This window comes from Nipponia nippon, unplaced genomic scaffold, assembly GCF_047370975.1.
Source record: "Nipponia nippon isolate SJK-2023a ecotype South Korea unplaced genomic scaffold, ASM4737097v1 scaffold_1, whole genome shotgun sequence".
Classification (NCBI taxonomy): Eukaryota; Metazoa; Chordata; class Aves; order Pelecaniformes; family Threskiornithidae; genus Nipponia; species Nipponia nippon.
In genome coordinates, this window is record NW_028262290.1 from 160424718 (window position 1) to 160434921 (window position 10204).

At 38.8% G+C, this 10204-nt stretch overlaps 1 protein-coding gene across 1 annotated transcript; it reads right to left on the reverse strand.

The window, feature by feature from the left end:
* Positions 1–3244: 3244 nt before the first annotated feature.
* Positions 3245–9452, reverse strand: CUNH9orf152 (chromosome unknown C9orf152 homolog). Its single transcript, XM_009467566.2, has 2 exons — positions 9068–9452; positions 3245–4367 (listed from the first exon to the last, which is right to left on the reverse strand). Exons 1-2 carry the CDS (start codon positions 9294–9296, stop codon positions 3796–3798), a joined length of 801 nt encoding a protein of 266 aa, XP_009465841.2. The 5' UTR covers positions 9297–9452; the 3' UTR covers positions 3245–3795.
* Between the last annotated feature and the right edge of the window lie 752 nt (positions 9453–10204).

A 10204-nucleotide genomic window follows, 5' to 3' on the forward strand; every position in this document is an offset into this window, starting at 1 on the left:
TTGAGTTCAATGCTTGAAACTTAGCTAAAGCTATGGTAACAGAGTGAGGACGGTTACTGTCCCATGATCTCGAAACATGAAGAAGCTAACAGTAAAGGGTTTTGAAAACCAGGTGCACTTGAGAACTAGGACTTTCTAATATTTGAAGTTTTCAGTTTTTTCCTGTTTAATTTTTACTACAGCTGCTTTAGGAAAAAAAATAATTTTCTCATTAGACGATGTGCCTGTGTAATATTTCAGTCTCTTGAAATGTAAGTATAGCAACTTTCCTCATAACTAAAACTACTCCACTAGCAAATCAAAATTTACTGGAATTGTTCTTCCATAATGTCCTTGGGAATTAAATTGAAAGACTTCTCCAAAGGCAAAATGCCTTTTCTAAGTAAGTTCCAGTCAGTACAAGGCACAGTAATATGCTAGAGGAGCCCCAGAAAAGGACATAGCATTTGTATGAAAGTGCTTACACAGGAGTTAGTTACTTAGTCCATGCATAAACCTGCACTGAGTTTTAAATCAAGGTATTCAAGGTCCATGTTTAATTAAGATAACTAATTCAAAGCACTTTAAAATCAATTTAAAAGTATTTGCAGAAAATAATATCACTAATTTAGTTCAAATAGGTTTATAGAGTAGGTAAGTGGCTAGATAAGGTTATAAACTTTCTGTGATACTGATTTAAAAGATTTAAAAGTTGAAGTTGCATTTGCTGAAATGTTCTGAAGTGTGTCATTGCAAGTATCTAGGCAAAATGATCGTGAATTAATTTTGTAATAGTTTTAATAGTGGCCTCTTGCTAACATGGGATTTTTCTTTCAGTTATTCCTTTAGCTTTATTTGGTTTTCTTGTAGTCTACAGATTTGGAGATAAAACAAAAATAACACTCCAGTATAATGATAGGCAGGAGTACAAATCAGCAAGACAAGTAAATAGAAAGCTAATGTATACCACATATCAAAAGGCAATGAATTTTTTGTACGTTATTTCCCACCAGGTAGTTTCTTGTTTCATATGGGCTAGTTGTTATCTAGTATTTTCTCCAGATTACACCTATACCTATTATGCATATCTGTGTTTTATCTTTTTTTTTCTTTCTAATCTTTCCTTAAAAACTGTAACCACTGCTAAGAAAAAAAAAAATGTAGCTATGATTCTTTATTAATGTGTCATGCCTACCCAGAAATAAAAATCAGCATCTGAGTGGAAAAAGACCTGGGGGTTTTGGTTGACAGCCACCTGAACATGAGCCAGCAGTGTGCCCAGGTGGCCAAGAAGGCCAATGGCATCCTGGCTTGTATCAGGAATAGTGTGGCCAGCAGGACCAGGGAGGTGACAGTGCCCCTGTACTCGGCACTGGTGAGGCCGCACCTCGAGTGCTGTGTTCAGTTTTGGGCCCCTCACCACAAGAAGGACATCGAGGTGCTGGAGCGTGGCCAGAGAAGGGCAACGAAGCTGGTGAAGGGTCTGGAGCACAAGTCTTGCGAGGAGCGGCTGAGGGAGCTGGGGTTGTTCAGCCTGGAGAAGAGGAGGCTGAGGGGAGACCTTATCGCTCTCTACAGCTGCCTGAAAGGAGGCTGTAGCGAGGTGGGGGTCGGTCTCTTCTCCCCAGTAACAATCAATAGGGCGAGAGGAAATGGGCTCAGGTTGTGCCAGGGGAGGTTTAGGTTGGATATTAGGAAAAATTTCTTCACCGAAAGGGCAGTCAGGCACTGGAAGAGGCTGCCCAGGGAAGTGGTTGAGTCCCCATCCTTGGGGGTATTTAAAAGATGTGATATGTGGTGCTTAGGGCCATGGTTTAGTGGTGGGCTTGGCAGTGATGGGTTAACGGTTGGACTTGATGATCTCAAAGGTCCTTTCCAACCTAAATGATTCTGTGATTCTGCTGCTTTTACTGAGGATGAATGGAAAATTCTTCAGGAGTTACTGTGGTGTACTCATAGCTATTGGTAATAGCTAGGACTTTTCAGCACTGTCTTAAGGACTGTCACTTCCAGGAGGCAAGGTGCCTGCCTGTCTGCTGGTGGTGGCTGGATTGGTGGGGAACACTACAGAGGTGGGGTCTGAAACTGTGGAGTGGCACAGAGGAAATAGTGTTTGGCCAGAAGGAGTAAAATAGCATTATATTCCATTATATTTTTTCTGGTTTTGTGGACCTAACGAAGTACTGTTGTACACTCACAGCTGTGAATCTCCTGCAATGGGAGCATAGGCTCTGACAGATCTGTGCAAACATCTCTAGATGTAGTATCCTCCATCAAGCACAACAAAAATCAGTGGAATTGTATGAAGGATTAATGGTTTGAAGTTGTGCTGGATGCAAAGAAAATGGTAGTTTCTCTTAGAAATGGGTAGCACTGCTATCTCTGACAATAGGATTTTATTTGCACATTGGTATTAACTCTGTTTTCGAGATATCTTATGAGGGGATGGTTTCTCTTTCTTGCTGAGAAAAGTTTGTGTCTAGAAGGACATATACCACAGCTGAGCCTCTTTGGCATCTGGTTTTTTTTGGCTCACTTCTTTTGTGTGTGGACGGTGTGATTTTGAGACAGTGGTGGTAACTGGAGATGTGTGCTTGCAGACTGTTTGCAGGGATCATGAAGAGCTTTGTGGGCCATCCACCCGATCCTCATTTTGCTGTCCTTTCAGGGCTCAGGTAGATATGGAATGGTTCAGCAGAGCCAGTGGCTGCCAGGTGTATAGCTTGAAATTAATGTCATGATGAAATGGGGAGACATTTCAAGTCTTCAGTTTTTCTGAAGCCTGCATTTGAGAAAGAGACCTGTCTGAACACTTGCAGCCAGAAGTGGGTGATACCTGGCTCATGTTTTTATCATTGAAAAGCCCCAGCAAAAGAGGGTCTCCTTCCTCTAAAGATCTTGCAGGAGGGGAGACCAGCAATAACTACGCATGTTTAAAAACTTGCACAGGTTTGTGGTGCAGTTGTGCCACAAGGGAAAATGTTAAACCCTATCTATAAAAACCAGTTGTACTACTACAGTTACATTTGTGCAGTTGAGGTGGTTATAACCCCTTTGTGCATGGGCAGTTCTAACAGCAGAAAGATGCTTTCTACTTCTGGTGAGGAAGGTATGTTGATATACGATATCAGGGAGCTAAGTAATTATTTCAGACTTTTGTTTTCTAATGAAGTACTGGGGACAGATGGGAACCAACAATATGTTATTATTGAATTTATATATAAGAAAAAGGTGACATTTACTAAGTCTCATTAAAACAACAGTAGAAATGAGCAGAGGTTTTATTCATTGATTTTAAAAATACATACATTAGAAAGTATCTTGAATATCTTTTTTCGAGGAAAGTCAATGATGAAATCATATGTTATATGTACCAATCATCTTCAATACTGTTTCATTTGTTACTTGTTTATTGTCTAATTAAATAGTACCATTCTGAAATTTGGCCTAGTTGCTTCATCAGTGGTTCTACTTGTCTTTGCTATAGCTCTTTCAGATATTTCAAATATTGCTGTGATAAAATCTTAGTTTCTAAAATCAGTAACCTGAAAATAGGAGAAAAAAAAAAAAAAAGATAAAATTGCTCTTATATCTCAAATAACAAAAGTGATTATCTGTCATTGCAGTCCAGCATCTTCATGAGAACATCTCATTTTACACTGTACTGTAAAACAACAGATTATATAGTAAGGATCTTCCTTGGCTAATAAAAGTAGTAGACCCTCAGCAGGTCGATCAGTGTAACTAGGAAGACTATTTTGCTATTTTAAGTTTTAGTCAAGTTTTTGACTAAGTTTTATGTATTACTGAATGTCTTCATTGTGAGACATATAATCCAAGCCTCCTTGCTGCTTCAGAAATTCTGGGCCCTTTTTTATTAGGGAAAGGGTAAAAGTTCAGTTTATTGTGGGCTGGCATGCATTTTGTAGAAGAAATGTGTTGATGTGTCCAAACTGCTGAAGTGGCTGATTTCAGAGGAGGCTTTTGGCAGGTGCTTGAAATGTTGCTGCCGTTCTCTTTGCTGCAACTGTTCAACGTGCTTGAACTTCCCAGTTGACTGAGCGCAGATAGTTCACTTGCTCCTTCTAATTCCTTGGGTTGCAGGGTGCCGTTTCCCTGTGAAATCAGTCTCTGATTGTTGAAACTGCACGGTCCGTTCTTGCAGTGGGAAGGATCCCAGGAAACCCCTTGACAAGGGGCTTGCACCAGGCGGTGAATGCCCAGGTGGGTACGCCATAGTGAGTTGTCTTGTACGGTGCCACTGCTGGTCGCCTCCAGTCTGACCTTTCTGACAGGCACACGTTCTGTAAACGACTTTGATCTTCTAACTTTTTTATTAATTAAAACAGCATTGACCATTGATTCTGGGAGAACAGATTCATTTTCACCTACAAGAGAAATGCATATATGCACATTACTATGGTGGCAAAGATTAAGGGTGTAATTTCTGTGGCATAAACTCAACTGAAGAGCTTTAACAGATGAGTTTATCTGTACTCTTTCCATGTGTGGCTGAGAGTAGTGCAAGTTCTTTTGATGCCAGGTTATGGAGTAGAAATATTTCATGCTCGGTTTTGCAGTTCTGGGGACATAAATGGTGCCCTAGGGTTAGTCAAATGAAAATGGAGATTTATCAAGTCAATATTGATCTAACTGGCACTCTAAGACTCATTAACAACACAGATTGAGAATTGACTTTCAGTAATTATTTGCTTGTAAGCCAAAATTCTTAAGGTGAGCAGGGACTTTCTCCGTGTGTTGGTAGGTGCTGTGATTTGAAAGACAAAAATGTTCTCTTTGATACTGTTCGAAGTTCGTATTCACAACTTAAAAATACTGTGACTGCTTCTAGATGAAACAATTTATGAATTTCTTTCTTCTTTTTCTTAATGAGGGATTATTAACACATAGGCTTGTATTTTAATATTTTACTGCAATTTTACTATTGTAGTCAGTATAAATGGTGTGCAGTAAATAGCTTATCACACTAGTGTTGCTGGAATGATCGCTTAGAGGAAAAAAATGCTTGTTCCATGAATGGCATAGAGTAGCTGTAAGAGTGGGAGAGAATCTGGTCAGTATGAAAGTTACTGTTAGAAATGTATAAGATATTAGGGATAGAAATGCTAATGCTACTGTAATTACATGTAGCAGCCATCAGATTACTGAACATGACTGCCTTTCTGTGCCTTGAAAATGAATAGAAACTGAACCATTACACTAAACAGTGCTGTTGGCATTGCAAGTATTAATGAAATATACTTCAATTACTATAAATACAGTTTAAAGTAGGGGTTGTGCAGAATGCTGACCTTATTTACAGGGTTGAGTTATAGGAACTGTGTCTGTTGCAGTATGAGTTATGAAGCGCATTAAAGTGAAAAAAGTAGACATAGAAGAGTGCTGATTATATTCTGAAACAGAATATCTGAATAGCCATTTTAAAAGAATTGTAGCCCTGAATTTGAAATGAAGCTAGTTCAAATAGGATGCTGCCTTTAAAAAAAACAACAGCACAGCCTCCCCTTTATAACTGTTTTTTGTACCATCTTTACAAGGAGATATTTGAAGATGTCAGCCGCAGCTGATTTACTGGCAGTAAATGAACCTGTACAACATGGCTTAGGCGAAGGAGCGGCTTTCACTACTGTCTTTGGCTCCCACTGCTGAAGCAACAACACCAGCACGGATATTTCTTCTGCTCCCTGGGTTGACCACGTAGGGTTGATCTGATAAGAGCTGCTTTGCAGCACGGCTCTGGGAGTGAGAACTGTGTCAGCTCACATCTTCTGCTCTACTGCAGGGTTACCAGGAGAAAGGAGACTAAAGCACATGCAGAGCTTAGAGAGACAGATGTGTTTGTACATATGTCTATACAGTGAAGTACGCTAACAGAATTTCCTAGGGTGAAACCATTCACAGCGATAAGAACACACAGATCGCTATCATGGAGCAGTGAGAATCAAAGTTATGACTGGACTTTATCCAGGAAATAAAGCTGAGCTTGGGTGGCTGCAGAAAGTCCACTTCAAAATAGATCCCACCATGTTCTGCAAAACAGCACAGTATAGCACCAAGATACAAAAATTAGGGCTTGTTCTGCATATGTGAGAGAAAAAGCAAGAGAGAAGGAACTGAGGGACTCTGAGGTGATGCAGCTTTGCACGTTCTTGTGGATGTAATTGCACTCTTGGCTGAACTGGCATTGAAGAATTATGATCTGGCTTGAGCTGATCGGAGAGTTCAAAGTAATGCATCTAGTCCCATTTTAATAGTCTGGGCTGGTTTTGAGTTCAGGTTTGATTTGATTCCTTGGCTACAGGTGCGGCACACAAAATTGAGCAACGACTTCTGATAGAAATGTTAGAGTCCTGAACCACTGTGTGTGGACTTAACACACATTCAGCACTGTCTACTCCTCTAACAAAGCTTTAATTAGACACAGCTTTGGTCTCTTTATTTTTTTATTTTTTTTTTAAATTGTGCATAATAGCCTTGTTGCAGGGTTTACCATTTGGCCTTTTTCATATGCTGTCATCATAGACAGAGACTTTTAATGTTCTGGAGTGACAAAAGTTAATCTTATTTCAAGTTAGCTTGGGAAATTCTTGGAAGAGGTTTCTGCAGTCAGAGCCCCAGTGTTTATTCTGTTGTGACTGCATGCGCTGAATGCTCCCATTTAATTCCTAAAGTAAATACTGTTTTTCATCTTCTTAGCCAATAAATAATGAATACACTGCTGTATTATCCCCTAGCTGGCGGCTTTCAAATCTTATCACGCTCTTTGTTTTCAAATAATCAGGAGCAGGCAGAAGCATGAATGTGGCTGTGTGTATTGGGGCAGGAATGGAAGAAAGTTGTTTTCAGGTGACTTCTCAGTTAGTAACCCACCAGTCAAAAACCCAGAGAAGTTAGAGAATCTTAAGTCCTGTTTAAAGGTCCACAGTTTCATGACTCTGGCAAACAGGTAATGACATACAAAGCTAAAAGTCCTCAAGGAAACTTGGAGTTACCATTCCAGCTGTGGTGCAGTAAACCTGAAATGCTCAAAATCCCTGTGATACCGTGGCAAGACAGCTGGTCTGTCTGGCAGAAACAATTTAGGGTTTTACTAGCTACAATAAAGACCTTTGGCAGGGATTTTTAAGACCATGAGTGACTGAAGGTGCCCTCCTTCCATGATGTTTGAATCTCATGAGGCTTTTGTGTCTGGCCTCTGGCGTTTGTGTGTATGTGTGGGGTTGTGGTGGTGCTGTCATTGTCGTCCCCTTCCCAGCCCAGCCATAATCTTACCCTCTAAGTAGGGAAGCAGTTTACTGCCATTACAAAATACTGGTACATACATGGATTGCCTTTTGGTACTAGCTGGAATTTCTGGATAGTTGAAGCTCGTAACTTAAGGAGCGTAAGGCAGTAGGCTATCCCGATATGGCAGTGTTCATTTCTGCTTGACATGCTCTTGGAATCTGATGCATGTAACAGGTTCAAAGTGCTGAGCTATGTAATAGGTTTTTCCAGCTTCCAAACCATAGGAATGTATAAGATCAGCTTGAGGACAGTGAGAACTCAGCATAACAAAAAAACCCCAAACTTCAGCTGCTTCTAACAGTAACATTAATCCTTTCCACACAGGTTGTTTAAAGATAAAAGTGCAGTGCAGTAGGTTATATGGTTTTGTGGGTGTTTTGGGTTATGTGTATGTATATGAAAATATTTGTATGTGAACTTCCAGCCCTACCGAATTTTAAACTTCCCGGAAACTGTGCAGTCCTACTTTCTTATGTCTTTTCTTTAATCTTCAAATGGTGTCCTTGCAAAAAATCTGTTCTGATTACATCCATTATATCCGAAGCTTCATTTGAATTAATCTGAATACAGACTTCTGCTTCCTTCCTTTAACTGACTAACACTTTTGCTATTGCTGATTAGATGGGTTGTTTTGTCTTCAAGTTAGTTGCCTTTTCATACCTGATAAAATAAGCTTGTATATATCTCTCTATCTATATCTTCCTCTCAGAGATTTAAATTCTTTTCACATAAGAATGTCTAGACATGTGGATGAAAGAATATTGAAGAAGTGAATCTGTTGTATAGTTCATAATTATGTGTTTTTTCAATTGTTTTGATGATATAGACTGACACAGCCAAAATCTAGAACTGCTGAAAAATGTAGAGGAAAATGTAAGGAATGAAATAACCTAAGTTCTGCATTTGTTGAGCTAAATACTAATATGAGAGGTGAACGAAGCATGTTTTTCATGTTGCAATTAAATTCAGAAGATAGCTTCATTAATTGACTTAGTATTCTCAATATCACTTTAACTTGGAAAGTAAATGAAAATATATCACTGTAGTATTGTAAGCAGTAGCTAACTAAAAACTTTAAAATATTTGGAAGTTTCTTATATAAAATCTGCCTGATGTAGCAGGCAGATGAGTGGTATATATTTTAATTTGCCTTCCTATTTATGTAGTTTCCAAGCAATATGCAGTGAAAATACTTTCAAAACGGGACCTCTTGTTCAAAGCTTGTATCTTAGTTGCCCACTATGACTCTTAGTATAAGTTATTTTTTAACAAAACCCCAACTTGTGCTAGTCACTTGATATTTGCTATTGCTTCCTGTAGTCTTGTAGGACACATTTCTTTATACAGATAAAGAAGAAGGGAAAAAGAGACAGAAAACCCAGAACTGCTTGTTCTGATGGAAGCATTCAAGAGAGCAGAAATGTTACAGAATACATTGCACAAATACACTGATGATAGACATGAAGTATGTGGCTCCTGTAAGAGTTACCATTTATGTTTAGAATTTTACTTTACTGCCATAAAACCTATAAAACCTTATCTCAAATACATTCATCTGTTTCAAATTCATGTTAGTGTTTCACTGCCGTGAAGCTAATTGATATAAACATAAGACCGCCTTTCAGTGAAACAAATAAAAAACCAAAATGACAGAGAAAGAATTCAGTTTGTACCTCTCTTGAAGCTGAGCATAAAAAGAACAAAGCTAGGAGTTATTAAAGATTTAAAGCAATAGTCTTTACATCTACATTTGCATTGTTTCCTATAAATATAAGCATACCTGTTTTAAATACAATAATGTGTGATTGCAGTTTTTGCTTCTGTTTTATATGGTCATACTGCTCCTCAAGTAAGCTTACATCCATCTTGGTTGGCTGCTTATCATGATCTGAAGCCTGTTGCTCTGAGGTATGAGTCACTAAAAAAATACCAGTCATATATTTGTAAGCCTTCACCATCTGTTCCAACAAGGAAGAAAAAGTCATGCAGAAGCAGGACATTTCCTTCATTGTGTTGGCAAAAAAGCAAATAAAGTATGAAGCATCTGAAATTCTTCCTAAATGAAGAAGTAACTTTCTTCTAAGTACAGTGACTTCTTTCAGAAGTTGCGTGGTTTACTCTGAAGTTGTGGGTTTCAGTCAGCTTGTTTTCATGTGGTACGTCTGGAGCTACTGCATACAGAGTTCATGATTATAACTGGATAGTTGGATTTAATGTTGACTTAAGGTTGTGAGCATATGAAGCTTTGCCAAAAAAAACAATGAAATATAAAACCTCATTGAACACAGTCAGGTGCACAAAGGGCTGGGTAATACTGGTTTGTGTAGTAATGTTAATTCTTAAAGGGATGCTGTCATGGTGACCTCCCCAAGACAGTAGTTCCACCAGGGAAATCTTTCTTCAGGTTTCTTTCCATGTATTTTGTGTCTTTTCCCCTCCTCTCTCCCTTCCTTAACTTTCATCCAGTTTCATTCTTGCTGCTGCTTCTTGGGGCAGCGGAGTGGGAGGGGAGGATTTGTTATACCTTAATAATTTTGTGCTTATTGCTCCCTTTTAAGAATGTGTTAAAAGTATTCAGGCCTGGGTGCAGAGTCAAAACAGTATGTGCCAATGGCACTTGGAATTGGGAGGCTGCAGACAGGAATGCCTTAGTCTGACTCATTCAGTTTTCTGCCTTTCTGTAAAATGAAACAAACTATAGAAATAATCATTTCCTTACTGAGAGCTGAACAAACTCTTCAAATGCGTGGTAAGCCACAGTTTAAAACTCATCATACATGTCATAGTATTATCTAATAATGAGGCAAAAATTTTAAAAATACATGGCTTTTGATCATATCAAATAAAGTATGAGGCTATGTCTGCACTATGAACTGCAAGTTTCTCTCCCTGAAATAGGTCCATCTGATACTGTTGA